The sequence below is a fragment of the Symphalangus syndactylus genome, chromosome 2 (genome assembly GCF_028878055.3).
Source record: "Symphalangus syndactylus isolate Jambi chromosome 2, NHGRI_mSymSyn1-v2.1_pri, whole genome shotgun sequence".
Classification (NCBI taxonomy): Eukaryota; Metazoa; Chordata; class Mammalia; order Primates; family Hylobatidae; genus Symphalangus; species Symphalangus syndactylus.
In genome coordinates this window covers 36039310-36066961 of record NC_072424.2, presented here as the reverse complement: position 1 = coordinate 36066961, position 27652 = coordinate 36039310, and the positions used below count along the sequence as shown (strand labels likewise).

Here is a 27652-nt window from a genome sequence, read left to right as displayed (position 1 = left end):
CAGGCACGCACCACCATGCCCAGCTAATTTTTGTGTTTTTTGTGGAGGCAAGCCTTCACTATGTTGCCCAGCCTGGTGTCGAATTCCTGGGCTCAAGCAATCTACCTGCTTTGGCCTCCCAAAGTGCTGGAATTACAGGCATGAACCACCGTGCCCAGCCTCTTTTGTTTTTTTCACCTAACAGTGTTTATACCAATTTGTAGAGTTCTTCATTCTTTCTTACAGCAGCATACTAGCCTTTGAGCCATTCTCCTATGAATGGGCATTTAGGTGATTTCCAGTATTTTGCAATTACAAGTTCTTAGAAGTGGGATTGCTAGATGCAAAGGTATAAACCTATATGTAGTTTTATTAGGTACTGCCTAATTCTCCTCCATAAAAGTTGTACTAATTTATATCCATACCAGCAACATATGAGAGTGTCTCTTCCCCCACAACCTCGGCAACAGAATATGATGTCATACTTACTAATTTTTGCCAGTCTGATAGGTGAGAATGGTATCTCATTGTTTTCATTTGCATTTATTTTATTATGTATTAGGTCAAACATCTTGTCTTATGCTTAAGGGATATCTATATATCTCGTTTGTGAATTTTTTCTATCAGGTTGAGTTTTTTCCAAATTAAAAAGTAAATGAATAAAGCATTTATTGATATCATTAATGTAGCATACAGTTCACCCATTTAAAGTGTACACTTTCGTGGTTTTTTGCATATTTATAGTTATGTAACCTTCACTACAATCTAATTTTAGAACTTTTTCTTTTTTTAATTTTTTATTTTTTATTATTATACTTTAGGTTTTAGGGTACATGTGCACAATGTGCAGGTTTGTTACATATGTATGCATGTGCCATGTTGTTTTGCTGCACCCATTAACTCGTCATTTAGCATTAGGCATATCTCCTAATGCTGAGAACTTTTTCTTTACCCTGAAAAGAAACTCCATCCATATTCATTAGTAGTTACTCCCCATTCGTCCCCACTACCCCAGTCCTAGGCAACCATTAATCCACTTTCCCCATAGATTTGTCCATTCTGGACAGTTGATATAAGCATAATTTATATTATATATTACAAATTATACTATTTTTCCTGTAATATAAATAAAATCATACAACACATGGTCTTTTGTGACTGGCTTTCTTCACTTAATGTAAGCGATATAATGCTTACAGTGTTCCAAGTACTGTTTCTAAATGTTTAATCCCTAGTAACAACTCTATGAAATAGTTACTGTTATTATCCCCATTTTATAGATGAGGAAACTGAGGCACAGAGAGGTGAAATAGCTTGCCTCTGGTCACACAGCAATAAGAAGATAGGCTTAATTAGGCAAAAATAGATTAATTAGGCACACACTTGTAATTTCAGCTACTCGGGAGGCTGAGGTGAGAGGATCTCTTGAACCTAGGAGGTCGTGGCTGTGATGAGCACTGATTGTGCGGCTATACCCCAGCCTGGGCAACAGAGTGAGATCCTGTCTCAAAAAAAAAAAAAAAAAAACAGGAGATGAGCTTGGGAGTTATACAGACTTTAAGTTCTAGCTCTATTACTTGCTCTGTGATTTATGGACTATTACATAAACTCCATCAGTGTTTCTCATTTGTTTGTTAAATGAGTGTAACAATGGCTGAGTCCTAGAGTTATATAGAGAGTTAAATGATATGACATCAGGTATAGCTGAGATGCCAGCTTTTTAAAAAGAAATCATATACCATGAAATTCACCCTGTTAAAGTGTGTAATTCATTGGTTTTTAAGTATATTTATAAGGTTACACAACCATTACATTATCTAATTCCAGAACATTTCCATCTCCCAGGCCAGACACGGTGGCTCATGCCTATAATCCCAGCATTTTGGGAGGCCAAGACGGGCGATCACTTGAGGTCAGGAGTTTGAGACCAACCTGGCCAACATGTTGAAACCCTGTTTCTAGTAAAAATACAAAAATTAATGTAGTCCCAACTACTTGGGAGGCTGAGGCGGGAGAATCGCTTGAACCCGGGAGGCAGAGGTTGCAGTGAGCCAAGATTGTACCACTGTGCTTCAGCCTGGGCAACAGAGTGAGACTGTTTCAAAAAAAAAAAAAAAAGAAGAATTTCCATCATCCCAAAAAGAAATTCTGTACCCATCAGCACTCACTCACCATTTCCTCCTCACCCTAGTTTCTGGCAACCACCAACCTATTTTCTGTCTCTATAGATTTGTCTATTATGGACATTTCATAAAAATAGAATCATACAATAGTCTTTTGTATCTGGCTTCTTTCACTTAGCATGATGTTTTCAAGGGCATCCATGTTATAGCGTATGCATACTTCATTCTTTTTTATTGCCAAGTTATATTTCATTGTACAGATATACCATATTTTGTTTATCCGTTCCTCAATTGATGGACATTTGGGTTGTTTCTACTTTTTGGCTACTATGAATAATGCTACTATGAACATTGATGTATACGTTTTCATGTGAACAGGTTTTCTTTTTCTTTTTTTTTTTAGACAGGGTCTTACTCTGTCACCCAGGGTGGAGTGCAGTGGCACCATCAAGGCTCACTGCTGCCTTGACCTCCCTGGGCTCAGATGATTTTCCCACTGCCTCAGCACCCCCACCCCGAATAGCTGGGACTACAGGTGTGAGCCACCATGCCTGGCTAATTTTTGTATTTTTTTTTTTTTGTAGAAACGGGGTTTGGCCATGTTGCCCAAGGTGGCCTCAAACTCCTCGGCGCAAGTTGTCCATCCACCTCGGTCCACAAAAGTGCTGGGATTACAGGCATGAGCCACTGCATCCAGCCAGATTTTCAGTTCTCTTGGGCATATACTTAGGAGTGGAATTGCTGGATCATATGGTGACTCTGTTTAACTTTTTTAGGAACTGCCAAACTCTTTTTCCAAAGTAGCTCCATCATTTTATATTCCCCCTAATGATGTGCAAGTATTCCTATTTCTCCACATCCTCTCTAACACTTACTATCTCTTAGTTATGCTAGAGGGTGTGGAGGGGCGGTAGCTCACTGTGGTTTTGATTTGCATTTCCTTAGTAATAAATAATGGGCTGGGCACAGTGGCTCACACCTGTACGCCTGTAATCCCAGCACTTTGAGAGGTAGAGGGGGGCAGATCACCTGAGGTGAGAAGTTCGAGACCAGCCTGGGCAACATAATGAAACCCTGTCTCTACTAAAAATACAAAAGTCAGCTGGGTGTGGTGGCACACACCTGTAATCCCAGCTACTCGGGAGGCTGAGGCAGGAGAATCACTTGAGCCCGGGAGGCAGAGGCTGCAGTGAGCTGTGATCGCACCACCGCACTCCAGCCTGGGAGACGGAGTGAGGCTCCGTCTCACAGATAAATAAATAATGGTGTTGAGCGTGAGATGCTGACTTTTAGGTCAGCTCTTTCTGCACCCCGAGCTGTGTTTTCCTCCAGAAAGTCTCTCCTCAGTTTCTGTTCATCTCTCTTGCCTAGACTCAGCAGTCATTTTGGGCTCTTGGATGCTCACTGATACCTTCTTAGTGAGGTACTCTGGGGGAGACCTTTGGGTGAGTTCTGATGGTCAGGCTGTTGTGTGTCTAGGATTCAAGGCATGTGTTCTTGTCTTCTGGTTTGATGTTACTCTTGAGGCTGGCACAGCCATCAGGCAGACTTGCCAAACTGCTGGGACAAAGCCAGCCTTCCCCCGGACACCCCTGTGAACAGGATCCAGGGTTCTTGAGCAGGAAACAGTCTTGAGAGTCTTATCTCATCCTTCCTTTTGCAGTAAGACAGTTAGAACTCCTTACCCCCACTCTGCCACTCTGCCAGACTGGGGAGAATCTTTTTTTTTTTTTTTTTAATTTCTGTAGGAAGAAATTCCACTGGCCCCATTTACCACCAGCCAGTATTTTAGTAGACTTCTGTGTTAGAAAAATGCTTTGCTCTGACCCAGATCCCACCTTCTGCAGCACATGCCAATTTCCCCTTATGCTTTCCTTTCTTGGAAGGTGTGAGAGACAGCTGCTCCCTAGGAGGGGCTTCATTCTCTGTTCAGACAAAACCACTTTGGCTAGAGAAGCCCTCATGTGAGGAAGTCCAGACCAAGCCAGGCACCTCCAGGAGACTTTAAAGATGGAATGACCTTGTCACTTGGCGATTGCTTAGGCAGCCTGCTTTGAAAAAGAGAACTTCTGACAGACTTCAGGTCGTGTGTTTATCCTGAGGCTGGGCCATTCCAAACTCATGTCTCAGAGTTTAGAGGTTGCGTCCAGCCAGCCCGTGGGTGGTAATCAAATGCAGGTGGAGACCATCTGGCCGGGTCTGTCCCTCCCACCCAGCCAAGTAAGGGCTGGCCTGCCCACCACAGAGCTGGCCCAGAAAGCACCCTGCATGGAGGCAGATGGTGGACACATGCGTGTGCACGCATGCACACCTCTAGGCACGTGTGCACACAGACCCTCCATAGTGAAGTGGTGCTGTGTGGATGCATCTGATCCAGTGATTTCTTTCTCTGCATTTGAGGATTCTTCCCATTGTGCAGCTGAAGAGGAACAAGTTTCTTTTAGTCTGTTTCTCAAGTTTTTGTGGTTAGAAATCATGTACTTTTCTTGGCCCAAGATGAAAGCCCTGGAGTAATGGTCTAATACATTTTACAAAGCTGCCTCTAATTGGTGGCTGCTTAAAATCTTCCCTTTGCCCTACTGACCCATCTCTCTTTACAGAGTTTTAACTCTAGTCAATCTTGCGTTACTCCAGGTTTTCACACCCCTCCCAAACCTGCAGCTCCAGGGAGCTAGCTCTTCCAACTTCAGTTTGATAGCTGTTCCCTCAGCCTGCCTGCACTGAATTGACCCCAAACGGGGTAATTCAGGAAGGAAATAAAATAGCTTACATTGTGTTGTCCAAGCATCTTCTGCTGGCCTGGTCTCCAAAATTCCACGTGTGTACCCTCAAAGTGGATTCTGTTTCTCACATTGCTATAGATACCTGTGGAAAATGCAAACCGTGGATACTTCATTTAAATATAGTTGGGCCAGGTGCTGTGGCTCTTGCCTGTGTTCCTAGCACTTCGGGAGGCCAAGGCGGGAGGATTACTTAAGCCTGGGAGTTCAAGGACTAGCCTAGGCAATGTGTTGAGACCTGTCTCTACAAAAGTTTTAAAAATTAGCTGGACATGGTGGTGCACACCTGTGGTTCCAGCTACTTGGGAGGTTGAGGTGGAAGGATCGCCTAAGCCCGGGAGGTCAAGGCTACAGTGAGCCATGTTCACACCATTGTATAGAGCAAGATGCTGTCTCAGAAAGAGAGAGAGAGAGAGAAAGAAAGAGAGTCTGGGCATGGTGGCTCATATCTGTAATCCCAATACTTTGAGAGGCCGAGGCCAAAGGATTGCTTGAGCCCAGGAATTTGAAACCAGTCTGGGCAACATAGGGAGACTTTATCTCTACTAAAAAAAAAAAAAAAAAATTAGCCAGGTGCCAGGTGCCATGGTGTGCCAGCTACTCAGGAGGCTGAGACAAGAGGATCGCTTGAGCCCCCAGGAGTTCACACATGAAGTGAACTGAAGATCACGCCACTGCACTCCAGCCTGAATAACAGAGCGAGACCCTGTCTCAAAAAAATACATAGATGATACATACATACATACATACATAGGGTTTGATCATGATAATTTCTAATGATACCTTTTCAGTCCATTAGAGAACTTAGCTTCTCAGAGGTGATCTTTCCCTGCAAAGTGCAGGAGGGCTGGGTTCACCCAGACACAGAAAACTAGGACGGATATCAGCTTCTGAGACTTGGGAATCTCTTTCTATCCCATCTCCTGGCCTTGCCTCTCGGGGTGATGATGATGATGATGAAGAAAAGATGCCACGTGGAATTCTAGGATTGGGCATTGACTGAATCATCAGCCCTTGAGAATTCTCACCTCTTATCACCTGTTCCAGGAGCTTGGTTGGCTGTCATCTTAGTTTATGGTTTGTGTTTGTATGCTGACGAGTTTACATGTGTATAATCATTGTGGCTCATGTTTGTACAAGATATAATTACTGAAAATTATATCATGAATGTATTTTAATTTTAACCTTCCCATACTGGCAAGCCTCATGTAGCTCTCCCTGGATGCTTCCCTTACCTGAGGAGGTGTGGCACCCCGCCAACCAGGCCCAGCTCTCTGATCCACATCATTGCCCTCTCTGATGGAAGTCCCTTTCAGGGACTTCCCTGAGACTTGGGGCTCCTGAGTGTTCCCTGCAAACAGGGAGGCAGGGATTCCTGCCTTCTCTCATTGTCGCTTTAATGAATTGTGGCCATAGAAGCAGTCATCCTCATTATTCTGGGTCACTGAGGGATGGGAAGGGAGGGCAACCCATGCATCTCTAGGGTTCCAGCAATTGAAGAGTACACGTGGAGTGCCAGGTTTCAGGAAGAGCTTGTGCTAATTGAGGAGTGTGTGTTGGGTGCTGAGTTTCAGGAAGAATATGGGCCCACCCAGTATTTGGAATCTGCCTTGGGACCTGTCCACAAATGCTGAGTCTAGAGGCTAGCCAGTGCCACCCAAGGTTGTACCCTTGTGGGGCAGAGTGGAGGTGGGAGTGGAGAAAGGGTCTCATCCTCACAGAGTGTATTAATCCATTCTCACACTGATATAAAGACATACCTGAGATTGGGTAATTTATAAAGAAAATAGGTTTAATTGACTCACAGTTCCACATGGCTGGGAGGACCTCAGGAAACTTACAACGTTGGTGGAAGGAGAAGAGGGTGGCAGGCACAAGAGAGTGGGCAAGAGCAGAGAAAACTGCCTTATAAACCCCTCAGATCTTGTGAGAACTCACTCATTATCACAAGAACACTGTGGAGGAAACCACCCCCATGATCCAATCATCTCCCACCTGGTTCCTCCCTTGACATGTGGAGACTATGGGGATTACAATTCAAGATGATATTTGGTTGGGGACAGAGAGCCAAACCATATCACAGAGCATATAGCCTTGTGGCTCATGGGACATGTATCCTTAGCAAACAAAGTAGATGCCTATTAACAGTTTGAAGGAATAAGGAGCATGAACAAGGGAGATTTTCAGCAGTGTTGCCTCAATCATCCAGGAAGGAATGTTCCAGAGCCACAAAATTTGGAACTCATAATTCAGAGTGCCAGCATTAGAATTTGGCCAGGCCAAGGTCACATCCACATACCCACAGCTGGCAGGAGGACGAGGCAAGAGTTCTGGTTCGTTATGGGCTTCTCGGGTTCCCTCCCCACAAGGCTCACATCCTGGGATACTCCTCTGAATGGAGGATTTGGATACTGAGGCCACCATAAAAAGGGGAGAACTTTAGACTTTCAAGAGTGCTTTTCCTAAGGTAATTGAGCTTAAAACACTTGCTTTTTATGTCTTTCAGGTTTACAGGAACAGATGGACCTAGTGGTTTTGGCTTTGAGTTGACCTTTCGTCTGAAGAGAGAAACTGGGGAGTCTGCCCCACCAACATGGCCCGCAGAGTTAATGCAGGGCTTGGCACGATACGTGTTCCAGTCAGGTAGGCGGCCAGGGCTGGCTGCTGTGCTGGTCCTTTTGCCATGAGCCTGGTTGGCTTTGAGTACTAGCAGGTATATTTTGATGTTTCTGGAGTGGCCTTTCCTGGGAGTACTATGCTCCAATTCTACCATGAGGGTGGCTTGTTTTGCCTGGTGTTTCCTGGTTGGAAAGCCAACTGGGCCATGGCAGAGAGGGGTACTCCCCTGTGCCCTCCAGCAGCAAGTTCTACGTTATGTTGTGCCACCCTGCACCCTTATCGTGTTTCATGGAGGGTTTCTTTCATGTCATCTGATATGATATGTTTCTCTGTGGCTAATTGCTCAGAAGCATTTCCCATCTGACCTCAGATTTTGTTTCTTTGTTTTTGTAAGTAGCCTTCAAATGAAGGCCAAGATACTTTTTCCCAACTCTTTTGCTCTTGAACTATCACAGATAAAGTACAGAGCAAGCCATTGTCTCTCAAAGCATGGTTCTTATACCACCTGCCTGTGAACTACCTGGAGAGCTTGTTGCAAATACATATTCCTAGGCCCCATTGCAGATGTCTGACTCAGAATCTTTGAGAGTGATGTTCCTTGGTGCTTCTGGTAGAGACTAAATTTGGAGAACCATAGATCTGGTAGCTTCTGTAGTTACAGTGACTTTTTTTTTTTTTTTTTTTGAGATGGAGTTTTGCTCTTGTTGCCCAGGCTGGAGTGCCCAGGCTGGAGTGCAATGGCTCAATCTCAACTCACTGCAACCTATGCCTCCCAGGTTCAAGTGATTCTCCTGCCTCAGCCTCCTGTGTAGCTGGGATTATAGGAATGCACCACCACGCCCAGCTATTTCTGTTGTTTTTTTAGTAGAGTTGGGGTTTCTCCATGTTGGTCAGGCTGGTATCAAACTCCTGACCTCAGGTGATCTGCCCACCTCGGCCTCCCAAAGTGCTGGGATTATAGGCATGGGCCACCGCGCCTGGCCAGTGACTTCTTTTTTTGAACCTTGAGTAGGTTATACATTTGGGATACAGTAGACCTGTCTAGGTTGAACCCCTCTGCCCACATTTCACACCTGCGGGAGCCAGTTTTTGGCACATGAGGCAGATCCGTAACTACCACCTACCATTGTATGCCCTGTGGAACAGTCCCCTCATGGAGGCTACAATGGGTCTTCTCTAAGCAGGAGTTCCTAAATCTGGCTGCCCATCAACCCCCTAGAGGAGCTTGTCAACACACTGATTTCCAGACCTTCCTGTGGGGCTCTAGTTGGGTTGGCCAGAAGTGGGACTAGGGCAGGCCGGGCACACGCCTGTAATCCCAGCACTTTGGGAGGCCGAGGTGGTTGGATCACCTGAGGTCAGGAGTTTGAGACCAGCCTGGCCAACATGGTGAAACCCTGTCTCTACTGAAAATACAAAAATTAGCCAGGCATGGTGGTGGGCCCCTGTAATCCCAGCGACTCGGGAGGCTGAGGCAGGAGAATCGCTTGAACCCGGGAGGCAGATGTTACTGTGAGCCAAGATCGCACCACTGCACTCCAGCCTGGGCAGCAGAGCAAGACTCCATAAAAATAAAATTAACAATCACAGTAGTTGTGAAACAGAACAACAGTAATAATGGAACAAATTATTATTATGTACCTTTTTTTTTTTTTTTTGAGATAGAGTCTCGCTCTGTCCCCCAGGCTGGAATGCAGTGGTGTGATCTCAGCTCACTGCAAGCTCTGCCTTCTGGGTTCAGGCCATCCTCCTGCTTGAGCCTCCCAAGTAGCTGGGACTACAGGTGCCCGCCACCATGCCTGGCTAATTTTTTGTATATTTTAGTAGAGACGGGGTTTCACCTTGTTAGCCAGGACGGTCTCGATCTCCTGACCTCATGCTCCACCCGCCTCGGCCTCCCAAAGTGTTGGGATTACAGGTGTGAGCCACTGCACCCGGCCTTATTATGTACCTTCTTATGTGTTGCAGTGTGAGGTATGTAGTATCAACTATGTAGCATTTTCCCAAAAATGTTTAACCTGAACCAAATTATAAGCAGACAAATCCAGATTGTGAGATACTTTACAAGACAAATGCCTATATTCTTCAAAAATGTTAATGCTCTAATCCCAGCACTTTGAGAGGCTGAAGCAGGAAGATCACTTGAGCTCAGGAGTTTGAGACCAGCCTGGGCAATGAAGCAAGACCCTGTAAATTAAAGATTAGCCAGGTGTGGTGGCATGCCTATAGTCCCAGCTACTTGGGAGGCTGAGGTAGGAGGACCACTTGAGCCCAAGAGGTTGAGGCTGCAGTGAGCCATGATTGCGCCACCACATTCCAGGCTGGGCAACACAGTGAGACCCTACCTAAAAAAAAAAATAACACACACACACACACACACACACACACACACACCCCAATACGACGAAAGACATAAAAAGGAAAGGGGCAGGGACTGTTCTATATTAAAGGAAACATGGCTGTTTAAATGCACTGTTGATCCTTGATTAGATCCTGAATTGGACAAAAAAGGTCATGTTTTAAGGACAATTGGAAAAATATGAATTTAAACTGTGTATTAGTTAATAGTACTGTATGTGAAATTCCCTGGATGTGATTATAGTATTATGATTATACAGGATAATGTCCCTGTTGCTAGGAGATAAAGGCTAAAGTATTAATGGATAAAAGGACCTGATGTCTTTAACTTAATTGTCAAATGATTCAAATGATTTAGCTTAATTGTCAAAAAATAAAACATCTGTGTATGAAGAGAAGCTAAAGCAAATGTGGCGAAATGTTAACAACTTGTGAAGCTGGGTGAATGGTATTTGGGTATTCATTGTATCATTCTTTTAACTTTTCTGTAGGATTGGAAATTTTCAAAATAAAATAAAAGTTGTGGCTGTTTGTTGAGTATACATTGACTAATATGTGCTCTGCAGGCCCTTTCTGTACCTGATGGCCCCGCTTATGGTCGTTATAATGTGCCTGCTATAGTTTGTGTCTGCGGATCACTTTAGGGACGTCAGAACGGGACAGGGTGACTACACTCCTAAAAGTGTAATACTTGACTTTCTATTTTCCAGATTTCTTGTAATATGATTGTATTATTTAAATAACAGGTAAAACAAATCTACTTTAAATTTTTTTTAGAACATGGTAGGAAATAATAGTAAATTGTTTAAATAATGGGAAAATGATAAAAAAGTAAATGGTAACTGATTTAAGATAGGAGACCATAGCTATGGGCCTAAATGGTAATGGGAATGACTAACATTTAGACTTGTGCTCTGTGTGCCACTGACTACGTGGACAAGCCATGTGAGGTTAGGGACTGTGATATACCAGCTTTTCAGTTGCAGAAAGCGAGACAACACAGGTTGAGCTGCATGTTCAAGATCACACATCTAGTGGGTACAAAGGCAAATTTTTTTTTTTTTTTGAGACGGAGTCTCGCTCTGTCGCCCAGGCTGGAGTGCAGTGGTGTGATCTTGGCTCACTACAAGCTCCGCCTCCCAGGTTCACGCCATTATCCTGCCTCAGCCTCCCAAGTAGCTGGGACTACAGGTGCCCGCCACCGTGCCCAGCTAATTTTTTCTATTTTTAGTAGAGACAGGGTTTCACTGTGTTAGCCAGGATGGTCTTGATCTCCTGACTTTGTGATCCGCCCGCCTCAGCCTCCCAAAAGTGGTGGGATTACAGGCGTGAGCCACCGCGTCCGGCCACAAAGGCAAGTTTTAACCCAGACAGTGTAGCTCTGAATGGCAGCTCTTGGCCAGACACGGTGGCTCATGCCTGTAATTTAGCACTTTAGTAGGCCAAGGTGGGAGGTTGGCTTAAGCCCAGGAGTTCAAGACCAGCCTAGGCAACATAAGGATATTCTGTCTCTAAAAAAAATTTTAAAAATTAGCCATTGTGGTGACGCGTGCTTGTGGTCTCAGCTACTCAGGAGGCTGAGGTGGGAGGATTGCGCGTAAGCCTGGAAGGTACAGGCAGCAGTGAATGGTGATTGCACCATTGCACTCCAGCCTGGATGACAGAGTGAAGCCCCATCTCAAAAAAAAAAAAAAAAAAAAAACAAGCCAGGCGCAGTGGCTCACGCCTATAATCCCAGCACTTTGGGAGGCCGAGGTGGTTGGATCACCTGAGGTCAGGAGTTGGAGACCAGCCTGGCCAACATGGTGAAACTCCGTCTCTACTAAACATAGAAAAATTAGCTGGGCATGGTGGTGGACACCTGTAATCCCAGCTACATGGGAAGCTGAGGCAGGAGAATCACTTGAACCTGGGAGGCAGAGGTTGCAGTGAGCTGAGATCGCGCCATTGCACTCCAGCCTGGGCAACAAGAGCAAAACTCTGTCTCAAAACAAAACAAAGCAAAAAAAAGTACACATAACTGTACAGCTTGATGAGTTTTCACAAACCACATACACCCATGTAACCAGCACCTAAATTGAGAAACAGAACAGTTCTCTAGAAACCTCCCTTACGTCTCCTTTTAGTCAATACTCTTACCGTCTCCTGACTTCCAACATCATTCTTTTCTTTTGTTTGATTTCACTGCATAGTTATGTCCTTAGCACTGTGTGTCTGAACTCATTGCTAATAGCTTAAGTAGGTCCCCATCCCCACTCCTCTTGCCTGAACTGTTCTCCATCTGCCTGTGAGTGCCAGATCAAGGCAGCAGAAAATGGTGTGGTGGTTTAAGTGTGTGGCCTCCTGACCCAGACAGCCTGCATTCATATTGGCTCTGCCAGTTACTGCCTCCTTGGGCAACATGTACGTCCATTTGCTTAGCTATAAAGCAGGGATAATAGTAACCACATGAAGTTATCGAGAGGTGAATTAATACCTGTAAAACACTTAGAATGTGTCTGGTACGCAGTAAGTACTATGTTTTACCTGCAATCATTATCATTATTCAGTCTTTAAAAACTTTATATAGATCGGCCGGGCGCGGTGGCTCACACCTGTAATCCCAGTACTCTGGGAGGCCGAGGCGGGCGGATCACGAGGTCAGGAGATCGAGACCATCCTGGCTAACACGGTGAAACCCCGTCTCTACTAAAAATACAAAAAATTAGCCAGGCGTGGTGGCGGGCCCCTGTAGTCCCAGCTACTCGGGAGGCTGAGGCAGGAGAATGGCGTGAACCCAGGAGACGGAGCTTGCAGTGAGCTGAGATCACACCACTGTACTGCAGCCTGGGCGTCAGAGCAAGACTCCATCTCAAAAAAAAAAAAAAAAAACTTTATATGGATCAACATAGATACCTTGGTCTTTTTTTTTTTTTTTTTTTTTTTCTCAATGACAGACCCTACTTAACAGCAAAACTGTATTAGGAAATGTCTTGCTCGTCCCTGAATCAGCTGTGCGGCCTCAGCTGACATGATGACATTTGGAGGCATTATCTTACTCACACAGAAAATCAGTAATATTGATACAAATAAAATTACCTCGTTTTGTACATCATATTGTATAGCTGAAAACATTCAGTTCAGGTGTGGCTCCTTGGTTTTTTGTAGTTGATTTATGTAGTTGCCTGTGAAGTCTTATGCAAATCAAACCCTATTCTAAGTCCAGTAGAGCCCACGCAGTTTAGTGGGACCTTGTAGTAAATCTCTTAATAAGGTGAAGAATCTTTCTATAGTGTGAGTAATTGCCCCTTATTGTAAATATTTTGTAAGATTGGGTGTAGGTCTATTAGGTTTTCTCAGAGCAGATCACTCAGCTGCTGCTGCAGAGCACCTCCTTTGTGACTTGTAGGCATTACTCTACCCCTGTGTGGTTACACGCTACGAGTTACATGCATACATACTGTACAGAATGTGTGTCATTTATGTTTGATGTGTACACAGATATACCTGCCTATGTACATAGCGTTGTAATTCTTGCCTCACTTCTGCTGTCCACCTTAAACTTAGTGAGTTTATGGGGAGCACTCCACTCATCCATTTGCATGTGAGAACATGCTCAGCAGTGTAATCAAGCAAGTGGACTGTTTAGACCTGCTTTTCCAGATCTAAGTGACATCCACAGTCCTACAACCCAGCCTTGGAAATAGCATCAAGGCAGTGGGAGGCAAATGAAAGGGGAATGATGAGGCTCTGGTGGGTGTGGGGGCGGGGGTGGAGATGCCCACACCCAGCCATGGAGCTGTACGAGGCAGCCTTGGAAGCCTGCTCTGAAGCATGACTCAGATGGCTTCTATAACAGCCCTGACCTGCTGGCAGACAGCTACCCTCTGGTAGGTTTGCGCAGAGGTGGAAGCTGAGCTGGAGAGAAAAGGAAGTAGAAATGGGAGAGATCTGAGAATGAAGAGCACCCAGAGGCAGTGAAGGCTTCCAGATGTGGCTAGATATAGACAGATTAGGATGATTTAGTTAGGATTCTTCTAGTTATAAGAAAATGGGCCAGGCATGGTGGCTCAGGCCTGTATTCCCAGCCCTTTGGGAGGCCGAGGCAGGTGGATCACCTGAGGTCAGGAATTTGAGACTAGCCTGACCAACATGGAGAAAATGTGTCTCTACTAAAAATACAAAAATTAGCCGGGAATGGTGGCGCGTGCCTGTAATCCCAGCTACTCAGGAGGCTGAGGCAGGAGAATCGCTTGAACCCGGGAGGCGGAGGTTGCAGTGAGCCCAGATCATGCCACTGCACTCCAGCCTGGGTGACAGAGCGAGACTCAAAAAAAAAAGAAGGGAGGAAGGAAGGGAGGAAGGAAGGAAGGAAGATGGGTGGGGCACAGTGGCTCATTACTTGTAATCCCAGCACTTTGGGAGCCTGAGACAGGCAGATCACTTCAGGTTAGGAGTTCAAAACCAGCCTGGCCAACACGGTGAAACCCTGTCTCTACTAAAAATACAAAAAATTAGCTGGGCATGGTGGTGCACATCTGTAATCACAGATACTCAGGAGGCTGAGGCAGGAGAATGGAGAATCACTTGAACCCAGGAGGCGGAGGTTGCGCTACTGCACTCCAGTCTGAGCAATAGAGCGAGACTCCGTCTCAAAAAAAAAAAAAAAAATTAGCTTGGTGTGGTGGTATGCACTTGTGGTCTCAGCTACTTGGGAGGCTGAGTTGGGATGATCATTTGAGCCCAGGAGGTCAAGGCTGCAGTTAGCTGTGATCATGCCACTGCACTCAGCCTGGGTGATAGAGCAAGACCCTGCCTGTAAAAAAAAAAAAAAAAAAAAAAAAGAAAAGAAAATGGCAGAAACCCAACTGAAACTACCTTAAACAATAACAGGGCCAGGCATGGTGGCTCACACCTGTAATCCCAATAGTTTGGGATGCTGAGGCAGTGAGGCAGGCAGATCGCTTGAGCCCAGGAGTTTGAGACCAGCCTGGGCAACATGGTGAAACCCGACAGGGATAGAGTGAAAAAATTGAAAAATTAGCCAGGCATGGTGGCATGCATCTGTAGTCCCAGCTATTCAGGAGGCTGAGGTAGGAGGATTACTTGAGCCAGGGAGGTCGAGGCTGCAGTGAGCCATGATCACACAACTGCACTCCACCCTGGACAGCAGAGCAAGACCCTGTCTCAAAAAAAAAAAAAAAAAAAAAGGAAAAACAATAACAGACTTTATTGGCTCAGGTGACTGTGACAACAAGGGTTTCAGGTGTGGCTTGATCTATATGTTCAATTGGGGTCCTCTGGGCTATGGCGATAGCTCTGACTCTCTGTATGTTGATCTTGTTCTGCAGACTTTCCCCATGTGCCACCACTGGGGAGATGAGCACCATCATTCCTAGTTTCAGTTTCTCTCAGTTTGTAGTCCCAGGAGGCAGAGGGCTTTGTGCTTTTAACTTTGGTGTTTTGCTTGTTTTTTTTACTGATTTTTTTTTTTTTTTTTTTTTTTTGAGACGGAGTCTTGTTCTGTTGCCCAGGCTGGAGTGCAGTGACACAATCCTGGCTCACTGCACCTCCGCCTCCCAAGTTCAAGCAGTTCTCCTGCCTCAGCCTCCTGAGTAGCTGGGACCACAGGCATGCACCAACATGCCTGGCTAACTTTTGTATTTTTAGTAGAGACACAGGGTTTCACCATGTTGGCCAGACTGGTCTCAAACTCCTGACTTCAGGTGATCCACCTGCCATGGCCTCCCAAAGTGTTGGGATTACAGGCGCAAGCCCCAACACCTGGCCTGCTTTTTTATTGATTTTTGAGACAGGGTTCTTGCTTTGTCACCCAGATTAGAGGCTAGAGTACCGTGGCACCTTTTTAGTTCACTGCAGCCTCAAATTTCTGGGCTCAAGTGATCTTCCCATTTCAGCCTCCTGAGTAGCTACGACTACAGGTGCACACCACCACACTCAGCTAATTTTTAAATTTTTTGTAGAGACAGGGTCTCACTGTTGCCCAGGTTTTGGTCTTGAACTCCTGGGCTCAAGTGCGCTACCCACTTTGGCCACCCAAAGTGCTAGGATTACACATGCAAGCCACTGCACCCAGCCAAGGCTTTAAACTTTGGACATTTCTACATCAGTTCTGGGGTAGGACACAGATTAGTTCTGTCTGGGCCATGTGACCACCTTGGTTGGTGGCAGTGGTCCAGATGGACCACCAGGATTTACGTTGAAAGTCTTCCCTCTGCTGCCGGGCGCGGTGGCTCACGCTTGTAATCCCAGCACTTTGGGAGGCCGAGGCGGGCGGATCGTGAGGTCAGGAGATCGAGACCACGGTGAAACCCCGTCTCTACTAAAAATACAAAAAATTAGCTGGGCGCGGTGGCGGGCGCCTGTAGTCCCAGCTGCTCGGAGAGGCTGAGGCAGGAGAATGGCGTGAACCCGGGAGGCGGAGCTTGCAGTGAGCCGAGATTGCGCCACTGCACTCCAGCCTGGGCGACAGAGCGAGACTCGGTCTCAAAAAAAAAAAAAGAAAGTCTTCCCTCTGCTCTTCACTTCCAAGCACATGGAGTAGGAGGGAAGTCCTCTAAAGAAAAGGCTAACCACCAGCAGAAGAATAGCATGGCTTTGCATAGGCAAAATCAGTTGCTGCCACAGGACTGTAGGGACATCTCTTACCTCAGTAATCATGGTGTGCAGTTAACACTTGGAAGTCAGATTATTAGAGGAGGTGTCGATGGAGTGGGCACTTTCTGTTCTGTCTTGTATGTGTTGGGATGGTTTTGACTACAAGTAATAGAACACCCTGACCAGAGTGGCCTAACAATAAGGGCACTTACCTTACATGGCAAGCCATCTGGAGGAGGGGCAGTTCAAGGGTTGGCCGGCATCTGTTCAGCGATATTGTCAAGGACCTGAGTTGTTCTTAACTTCTCTGCCTTCCTTAGCACTTGGCTTGTCTTTTTAAACTGGTTTCCTCACATTCCGGAGATGGCTGCCATGATCCTAGCATCCTGATCACCCTTGACAGAGTATACAGGCAGTAAGAGAGACATTTCTGTCTTATGTCCTTTAAAGATGAACCAAAACCTCCACAGAACCACCCTCGTTGGTATCCCCTTTGCATCTCATTGGCTAGAGTTAGGTCAAGGATGATATTGGCTGGGAATGGGCCTGGCTCGCAGAAGGGAATGGCCAGGAAAAGGCAGAAAAACAAAATTGCGGTTCTGTTAGCAAGGAGGGGAATGCCCATTGGGTGGGCAAAACACTCCCACCTAAGAAGCCCCAGCCCTGCCGGGGATCAGAGGAACCTTGCATATTGGTCAGGACACTGGGCCTGGGAAGAGAATGTTCCAGTCATGAGGACAGGATGGCTGTCATTTCACCTGCTATGGCAGATTTACAAACAAATCTAGCCTGTGGCATGAGTCGTTTGGAAAGTTTTGCAATAAATGTATCAGTAACTTCACCAGTAGACACTTCCATGTCTGTCTGTCCTACTTTGCAGCCAGTTTTTCTTACTTTCATTTTACGATCAGCTTATTCTCAGATTGCCAGTTACTGTTCCCCTTCCCCCCATCCTCTGGGTTTCATTAGAAAGAAACCATTCCCCAGCTCAACAGGGCTTGATTTCTGAACTGTGCTTTAGAATTCTGCTGGAGAGGCTGTCTGCTCTCAGTTCTGCCATTGGTAGGCTTTAACCACAAATTCCAAGGCAGTTTCATTTGCGTTTTTAGGAAAAACGTATCTCCCCAACCTTGTAACTGACACTGGAAATGGAAGTGCCTTCGCTTGCTGCTGTTTAATGGCAACCTCATGACATGTGCTCAGTTGACTCGATTTGTGAGTGGGTCGATTTCTGAGTGCTGGGATGGCACTGCATGAGTAGGGATCTCTCCCAGGCCATCAGAGCTCATGGCTGATCCAACCCTGTGGTACTGACAGACTCTTAACGCTAACAGAGATTTTTTTGTTTTTACATTTTCTTCCTTTTCCCCTGTTTATAAAAGAAATATTTGCTCATTATAAAATTGAAACGTAGAAATCTGAAATCTGACACAGAAGGTGAAAGTCCTTCATAATTCATTCCCTCACAGAGAAAACTTTGGTGTTCCTCTTTCCAGGTTTTGTTTGCCATGCATATGTCTGGATAGAATTTGCAGTATTTTGACCAGGCGCAGTGGCTCACACCTGTAATCCCAGCACTTTGGGAGGCTGAGATGGGTGGATCACTTGAGGTCAGGAGTTCGAGACCAGCCTGGCCAACATGATGAAACCCCATCTCTGCTAAAAAAAAAAATACAAAAATTAGCCGGGTGTGGTGGTGCATGCCTGTAGTCCCAGCTACTTGGGAGGCTGAGGCACGGGAATTGCTTTGAACCTGGGAGGCGGAGGTTGCAGTGAGCTGGGAGCACGCCACTGCACTCCAGCATGGGTGATAGAGCAAGACTCAGTCTCAAAAAAAAAAAGAACTTGCAGTATTTTGTAAAAATGGACTATGCTTTTCATACTGTTTTTCACCTTGCTTTTTTAAATTACTATCATTTGGACATCTGTCAGGATGTTCTTTTTAACGCGACACTTTTTTAATGCCTACATATACCGTACTTTATTTAACCAGTCTTCTATTGTTAGACATTTGGGTCATTTCTAGTTTTTTCCTTTCACAAGGCTGCAATGAGCATCCTCGTATATGTACATCTTTGTATTCTTACTGAGGTATTTCTTTTTTTTTTTTTTTGATGAGATGGAGATTTACTCTTGTTGCCCAGGCTGGAGTGCAATGTCACGATCTCGGCTCACCGCATCCTCCGCCTCCCAGTTTCTCCTCCCAGCGATTCTTCTGCCTCAGCCTCCCGAGTAGCTGGGATTACAGGCATGTGCCACCACACCTGGCTAATTTTGTATTTTTAGTAGAGACGGGGTTTCACCATGTTGCCCAGGCTGATCTCGAACTCCTGACCTCAGGTGATCTGCCCGCCTCGGCCTCCCAAAGTGCTGGGATTACAGGCGTAAGCAACTGCGCTCGGCCTTACCGGAGTATTTCTTCAGGATAAATTCCTTTAAGTGGGATCACTTAGCCAGGTGTGGAGAAATTAACCTTTACATGTTAATAACCATTGCTAAAGGATTTTTAAAGTGAGGAGGAATTAGATTACTGAATATGTTATTAAAATAATACTTTTGGGATCATCCAGTAAATGTTATCGTTATTTTCAACAAACAATAGAAGGATCATTATATAAAAGTGGTTGTTTTTGTTTGTGTGTTTTGTTTGAGAGAGAGTCTCACTCTGTCGCCCAGGCTGGAGTGCAGTGGTGTGATCTTGGCTCACTGCAAGCTCCACCTCCCAGGTTCAAGTGATTCTCCTGCCTCAGCCTCCTGAGTAGCTGGGATTACAGGCGTGAGCCACTGCACTGAGCCTAGTGTTTTTATAGCAACAAAATACTTTACTGAGTCCTTGAGAATAGGTCCCCCTTCTTAGGTTCCTTGGCCAGAGAGATTGGTTCATACACACTATGTGGCATGCATTTATTTGGGGTTAGGAAAGATCAGCAAGCTTTTTTTTTTTTTTTTTGAGATGGGATCTCACTCTGTTGCTTAGGCCAGAGTCCAGTGGTATGATCACGGCTCACTGCAGCCTTGACCTCCCGAGCTCAGTTGATCCTCCTATCTCAGCCTCCCAAGTAGCTGGGACTACAGGTGCATGCCACCACACCCGGCTAATTTTTATATTTTTTGTGGAGACAGGATTTCGCCATGTTGCCCAGGCTGGTCTTGAACTCCTGGGCTCAAGTGATCTGCCCGTGTTAGCCTCCCAAAGTGGAGGGATTATAGGCATGACCCACTGCGCCCGGCTAGCAAACCTCATACAGTATGTTGCACAGTTTAGAGTTCCAGGAATCCATCCATCATGCTTCCTGTCTCTGAAGTTGGAAGTGCTGAGGGACACAGTCTGCCTCTGTAAGTCAGAGAGACTTTTCCAGATATTGACAGCAAGTCATGTTTTACATAAGGAACCTCAATGCATTGTAGAGTTTTCTTGGGGTTTGCCTCCTCTTGCCTTCCCAAAAGTTAACAGATGTGATTCAGTCTTTTCTCGTTGAGGCCCTTTTTTAAAACTTGCTTTTCTATGCTGGGTGCAGTGGCTCACGCCTGTAATCCCAGCACTTTGGGAGGCCCAGGTGGGAGGATCACGAGGTCAGGAGATTGAGACCATCCTGGCCAACATGGTGAAACCCCCATCTCTACTAAAAATATAAAAATTAGCTGGGTGTGGTGGCACTCACCTGTAGTTCCAGCTATTGGGAGGCTGAGGCAGGAGAATTGCTTGAACCTGGGAGGCAGAGGTTGCAGTGAGCCAAGATTGCACTGCTACACTCCAGCCTGGGCAACAGAGTGAGACTCTGTCTCAAAAAAAAAAAAAAAAAAAAAAACAACAGCAACAGCAAAACTTGCTTTTCTATAGTTAAAAGTAAGTAAATAGAACATAGGTATTGGCTGGGTGTGTTGGCTCACACCTGTAATCCCAGCACTTTGGGAGGCTGAAGCAGGTGGATCACTTGAGGCCAGGAGTTCAAGACCAGGCTGGACAACATGGTGAAACCTCATCTCTACTGAAAATACAAAAATTAGCTGAGAATGATGGTGCATATCTGTAATCCCAGCTACTCAGGAGGCTGAGGCATAAGAATTGCTTGAACCTAGGAGGCGGAGGTTGCAGTGAGCTGAGATCATGCCATTGCACTCTAGCCTGGGCAACAGAGTGAGACTCCGTCTCAAGAAAACAAAACAGTAGATATTGAGCACCAAACTATCTTAGGTACTTACCTTCTCTTATTTAACCTGTGCAGTGGGTAGCCTGGTGAGGAAGATACTGGTTCATATTGCTGCTTTTCAGATGAGGCGATAGGGAGGTGATGGGCCCTGGAGAACTTCCTACAGCTGCTGAGTGGCAAGAGCAAGCCTCCAGGGACAGTCTAACCAGCCTGCTCTGTGTGCTCCAGCCTCTGAGCCGCCAAGGGTCCATTTTAGATGAAGAGAGAGGACTTAGGGAAAAGGAGCTTTTTCATCAGTTACATTTATTTTATTTAAGTGCCTGCGACATACCAGAGGCTCTGTCAAATGCTAGGTAAGCTGTGTGGAGCAAACTTTCCACTGCCTTTAGCTAGTAGAGACAGACATTGAAAAAATAAGCAAATAAATATTTGATTCCATAAGATCACTAAAAGGGAAAGATGAGGAACTGAAAGAAGGCTTATGTAGCTGGAGAGAGGTGAGGGAGAGGCAAGGGCTCAGGAAAAGCTGGAGGCCTGGCAGGGATAGGAAAGTGCTGGGCTTGAGGCAAGTCATGGTGCATTTGCCTCAATAGAGTCTTGATTCTAAGGGTAATGGAAAGCTGTGAAAGCATGTTAAGGGCTGGGTGTGGTGGCTTATACGTGTACTCCCAGATACTTGGGAGGCTGAGTGGGGAGGATAGATTGAGTCCGGGAGGTTGAGGCTGCAGTGAGCCAGGATCATGCCACTGCACTCCAGCCTAGGCAACAGAGCAAGACCCTGCCTCAAAAAACAAAAAAAGAAAAAATGAAAGCATGTTAAGGAAGAAGGTGAAATGGCCAGTTTGGGGAGTGAAGTCTTTTTTTTTTTTTTTTTTTTTTTTAAACTAAGATGTACTTGGATTTGAAGTATTTGAGACTCTAGCTGCATTTTGAGAGTGGCTCTTACGCAGAAGGGACAGGGGCTGCTGCAGCAGTTGGAGCGCAGCCCTCAGGGTCATGGATACTTCTCAGCTCTGCCATTCCAGTCCCCCGGGTCTTGAACTCAGCAGAATCCTGTCTCAAGCCTGCTGTATTCTGAGGCTCTCCAGCCTAAGAAGGGGACCCTCTTATCTTGGGGGTGTTAGCAGCCTCGGCATTGCTGTGCTCAGCAGCACACCACAGGGCTGTCTTCTCAGATCCAAGGGGGAGATCAGGCCTTGCCTCCTCTTCCCTGCCCTGCAGGTGAGTGAAGGCAGTCAGGAAGGTTGAGTGAGGAGCTCAGAGTATATCCCCAGGTAAGATGTTACTAGGCTGCAGGCAGCTTCTCATCTACAGCTCACCTGGCTTTCTTCTCTCATGTCCCAAATGTATATGGTCTTAATATCTTTTCCTCAGGTAAAGCTTTCTGGAAAGAGGTGTTCCATCATTACCAATGAGACCTGTCAAGCTGTCTCTCTCTTTTTTGGAGACAGAGTCTCACTCTGTCACCCAAGCTGGAGTGCAGTGGTGCGATCTCGGCTTACTGCAGCCTCCACCTCCTAGGTTCATACTGTTCTCATGCCTCAGATTCCTGAGTAGCTGGGATTACAGGCATGCACCACCACACCCGGCTAATTTTTGTATTTTTAGTAGAGATGAGGTTTCACCATGTTGGCCACACTGGTCTCCAACTCTTGGGGTCAAGCGATCCACCCGCCTTGGCCTCCCAAAGTACTGGGGTTACAAGCATGAGCCATCGCACCCAGCCTCAAGCTCTCGTTTCCTGGTTTCGCTAAGCTGCCTATTGCCCCAGTCAGCTAACTAAAGCCAAATGGAGCTGCCTGGTTATGTTCATATCATTTTTCTCCCTCACACTCTTTTTAATTTTCCTGACATTTTCTTTGCCTCAACCTGATTCATCCTCTTTTCTGGTTGCTGTGGATCGGTGAAATATTTTCACTTTTATCTGTTAGTAATACTGACCAACTATAAGACAAAACAACCCTTGATTTCTCTGCACTTTCCTAAGATTTTAGATTAATAGTTGAAAGATTGTGTTCCTACTGCACTGAAGAAAAACAGATCAGTCCCTCAGAAATGAGTTTGTGCCCTAAAATTTAAGTGATTTAGCCAATATATAAATCTGGGTATTTTTAGGGAAAACTTAAACCCTGAGAGCAGAGGTTGGCAAGTACAGCCTGCAGGCCAAATCCTGATAACCACCTGTTTTTATAAGTAAAATTATACTGGAACATAGCCATACACATCATGGATTACCTGGGCTTCTTTTGTGCCACAGCAGTGGAGTTGAGTAGTTGTAACAAGAATGATATGGCCCTCAAAGCCTGAAATATTTTATCTCTGGCCGTTCACTGCAAAAGTCGGCCAACAAATGACTTAGAGAATGTTTTCCACTTATGAATAACAGTTCAGGTGGAGAGGTAGCCATCTCTGTGAGATTTCAGAGGCCCTGAGAAATGAGTTGCCTTAGCTGGTTCCTGTGCTCTGGCCTATGGTAGAGGAATCAATTACAGTGCCTAGAGAGTTTGTTGGGGTTGGCGGGGGTATGCATCTCCTGCTGTGTTGCTGAAGGATTTTCTTTAGCAAGTTCCTTTAGCTTCTATAGGTCTGTATCCTACATTGGAGAACTACATTAAATGACTTGAAACTCTTAGTAGAAAGAGTCTATTTATTGTTTTTGAGACAGAGTCTCGCTCTGTCACCCAGGCTGGAGTGCAGTGGTGCAATCTCGGCTCACTGCAAGCTCTGCCTTCCAGGTTCACACCATTCTCCTGCCTCAGCCTCCAGAGTAGCTGGGACTACAGGCGCCCGCCACCACGCACAGCTAATTTTTTTTTTTGTATTTTTAGTAGAGACGGGGTTTCACCGGGTTAGCCAGGATGGTCTCAATCTCCTGACCTTGTGATCTACCTGCCTCGGCCTCCCAAAGTGCTGCGATTACAGGCGTGAGCCACCGCGCCTGGCTGAAAGTATCTATTTGATACAGGCATTCAGCTAGGATAATTCACCCTCAGACTAGGTCTCTTATCTCTGGACTCCTGTGGAGTTTTAATTGGTTGGCTCTCTCAGACGAATGTGGCCCTTTTGTCTCTAGCACCTGCAATTCAGGGATGCTTTCTGCAGGGGGCAGTGAAGCCCACTGGCAAGCAGAGGTTGCCGCTGGAGAGTTAGGACTGTAGAACTAGCATCTCTGCAGGAGGTAAAGCACTTTGATGACTGGAAACTGCTCATGATAGAGTGTTCAGTGAAGAGGGCTGGAGAAGAACGTGGCTGAGAGCAGGAATCCAAATGGCAGGTTGCCTGGGTTCAAATCCTAGTTGGGCCATGTGGGACCAAAATTGAACATCTCCAACAGTCGGTTACTTCATCTGTGAAACACAGGTAATAGTAATATCTACTTCATAATATAGGTAGTGTTCCTAATGCAAAGCCTGGCATTATACATAGAAACAATCAATATTATTTATGGCTGGGTGCAGTGGCTCATACCTGTAACCCCATTACTTTGGGAGGCTGAGATGGGTGGATCACCTGAGGTCAGGAGTTCGAGACCAGCAGGGCCAACATGGTGAAACCCCGTCTCTATTAAAAGTACAAAAATTAGGTCGGGCGCGGTGGCTCACGCCTATAATCCCAGCACTTTGGGAGGCCAAGGTGGGTGGCTCACAGGGTCAGGAGTTCAAGACCAGCCTGGCCAACATAGTGAAACCCCATCTCTACTAAAAAATACAAAAAATAAGCCAGGCGTGGTGGCGGGTACCTGTATAGTCACAGCTACGTGGGAGGCTGAGGCAGGAGAATCACTTGAACCCGGAAGGTGGAGGTTTCAGTGAGTCGAGATTGTGCCACTGCACTCCAGCCTGGGTGACAGAGCGACTCCGTCTCAAAAAAAAAAAAAAAAAAGTTATGTTGTTATTTAAGAAGCATATTGCAAAAGAAAAGGAAACGGTCTTTTTTTTTTTTTTTTTGAGACAGAGTCTCGCTCTGTCGCCCAGGCTGGAGTGCAGTGGCACAATCTCAGCTCACTGCAACCTCCACCTCCTGGGTTTATGCCATTCTCCTGCCTCAGCCTCCCTTGTAGCTGGGATTACAGGCGCCCACTACCATGCCTGGCTAATTTTTTGTATTTTTGTTAGAGACAGGGTTTCACTGTGTTAGCCAGGATGGTCTCGATCTCCTGACATTGTGATCCGCCTGCCTTGGCCTCCCAAAGTGCTGGGATTACAGGCATGAGCCACTGCACCCCATCCAAAACCTGTCAAGAAAAAAAAAAAGGCCAGGGCAGTGGCTCATGCCTGTAATCTCAGCACTTTGGGAGGCCAAGGTGGGTTGATTGCTTGAGCCCAGGAGTTCAAGACCAGTCTGGGCAACATGGCAAAACCCTATCTCTACAAAAATTACAAAAATTAGCCAGGCATGGTAGTGTGCATCTGTAGTCCTTCCTAACTACTTGGGAAGCTGAGGTGAGAGGATCACCTGACCCTCATCTGGGGAGTTAGAGGTTGCGTGAACCAAGATTGTGCCACTACACTCCAGCCTATGTGGCAGAGTGAGACCCTGTCTCAAAAAAGAAAGAAAGAAAAAGAAAAAACCAGATCACAACACTTCATACAGTTGGATTCCAATTCTGTTAACAATATGCACATGCTCACATAGATCACTGGCAGACATGTGAAAATATTCACCAAAGGCCATCTTAGGGTGATGGGGTTATATGTCATTGATATTTTCCTTTTTGTACTTTTTTGCCATTTTGAAAGTTTTTTTGCATAGAGCATGGGTTTTATTATCGGAAAAGAAAAAAGATAACTATGACTGATTTTTTTTCTTTTTGAGATGGAGTCTTGCTCTGTCGCCCATGCTAGAGTGCAGTGGCGCCATCTTGGCTCACTGCAACCTGTGCCTCCCGGGTTCAAGCAATTCTCCTATATCAGCCTCTTGAGTAGCTGGGATTACAGGTGCCTGCCACCACGTCTAGCTAATTTTTGTATTTTTGTATTTTTTATTTTTGAGACAGAGTCTCACTCTGTCACCCAGGCTGGAGTGCAGTGGCACAATCTCTGCTCACTGCAAGCTCCGCCTCACGGGTTCACGCCATTCTCCTGCCTCAGCCTCCCGAGTAGCTGGGACTACGGCGCCTGCCACCATGCCCAGCTAATTTTTTGTATTTTTAGTAGAGACGGGGTTTCACCATGTTAGCCAGGATGGACTCAATCTCCTGACCTTGTGATCCACCCACCTCGGCCTCCCAAAGTGCTAGGATTACAGGCGTGAGCCACCGTGCCCAGCCAATTTTTGTATTTTTAGTAGAGACAGGGTTTCACCATGTTGGCCAGGCTGGTCTCGAACTCCTGAACTCAAGTGATCCATCCACCTTGGCCTCCCAAAGTGCTGGGATTACAGGCATGAGCCACTGGGCCCAGCCAAATTTTTCTCTTCTTTTTTTTCTTTTTTTTTTTTGAGGCAGGGTCTGGTTCTGTTACCCAGGCTGGAGTGCAGTGGTGCAATCATGGCTCACTGCAACCTCCACCTCCTGGGGCTTAGGTGATCCTTCCACCTCGGCCTCCCGAGTAGTTGGGGCTACAGGTGCACACCACCATGCCTGGCTAATTTTTCCATTTTTTGTAGAGCTGGGGTTTCCCCATGTTACTCAGGCTGGTCTCAAACTCTTGGACTCAAGCCATCTGCCTGCCTCAGCCCCCAACATTTCTGGGATTACAGGCTTGAGCCACCATGCCTGGCCACATGACTGAATTTTTAAAAGAACTTCTCAGAGGCTGGGGACAGTGAGTCCTGAGAAGCAATCTAGGCCACAAGTGCAGGTATGGTCAGGTTACACTTCAAGGTATGCTCTCTGGTACTGAGGAGAATGTGTTTATTGGAATAGCTTTGGATGAGATACAGTGATCTGCTTTCTTACTCAGTTTCTTCATAGCTCTCTCAGTGGAAAATGACTGGTGCCCCTAAGCCAGACACAGTACTGCTTGGGCTTCCCTGGGAGTGGGTCTCCACCACCAGGCCTGTCTTCTTGCCTTGCAGGGCAGACATGAGGACAAGCTTGTTGTTTAGGTTCTTTCCAGGACTCAAGGACCAAGAGAACAGGATGGCCCATCCTTGAGGGTTCTGATGAGGTTCAAGCAGCATTTCTGACTCCTCACAGAGCCCTCTCTCTGGACAGATGACAGTTGGAGCTTGAGCCAGGGGAGGAAGAGAAAAGGGAGGGAATTCGGGTGCTTTTAAAGAGGGATTGCAGCACACCCAGGCAATGGATTGTTGTTTTGCTGGCATGCAGCAGGTAGGCTCTGAAACAGCAGTGGGGGTCCTTCTCTGCCTTGTCCTGCTTGGCCCAGTGGAAGCTGCATACCTGGGGCACTGTGCTGGGCAGGGAACGCATCTCTGGGAGAGGCTGCAGCCCAATATCCCCTAGCCCCAGGCCTAGCTCCAGCAGCCTATGTTTGGCTTTGAAGATTTAGGAAAAACAGGACACTATCAACCTCCTGGGCCAACCGGGCATGTCTAGGTCCTCCTGAGTACCGTGGTGACCTGAACACAGGAAAACCTTGTCCTTTGCTTCTCTTCACTGGGCCACTCACATCACACATTCATTGTCTTCTGTCCTTGGCTGGTACACTTTTATTCCCCCAAACAAATATAATGTTATTGTTTTCCTAATTACAAAAAGGACATTAAAAAAATCCAGGCAACACTGAAAACATGAAGAAACCATGTCACAGAACAATGGGTAGAGTGGAGCTTCATTTTTACTTAAAAAAAAAAAAAAAAGTATGACTTTGATTATACATGCTCAAAAGAAAGTCTTAAAGATTGCATATCAGATGTTAACAGCAAATGTTAATAGCTGAGAAATGGGACTGATGGGAAAAGAGATTTTCATGTTTTACTTTATAAATTTCTTTGTCATTTGACTTTCTTATAATAAGCCTATGTTATTTTGTAACTTAAATAAATATATGTTGAAAACAAAAATAAATATTATGCTTCTGAGACAGCCATTTTTATTTGGTTACCATCCTTCTAGATATGTCTCTATACATAAAATAGGCAG

The 27652-nt window shown here is 45.9% G+C and overlaps 1 protein-coding gene across 5 annotated transcripts in view; it reads left to right on the top strand.

The window, feature by feature from the left end:
* Nucleotides 1-27652, top strand: part of SUFU (SUFU negative regulator of hedgehog signaling) — a 131914-nt gene that overhangs the window by 39611 nt on the left and 64651 nt on the right. For all 5 annotated transcript variants that reach the window (XM_055250672.2, XM_055250652.2, XM_055250662.2 and 2 more), the window contains exon 3: nucleotides 7389-7525. In XM_055250672.2, the coding sequence (XP_055106647.1) occupies nucleotides 7389-7525 (137 nt within the window). The remainder of the gene's footprint in view (nucleotides 1-7388; nucleotides 7526-27652) is intronic.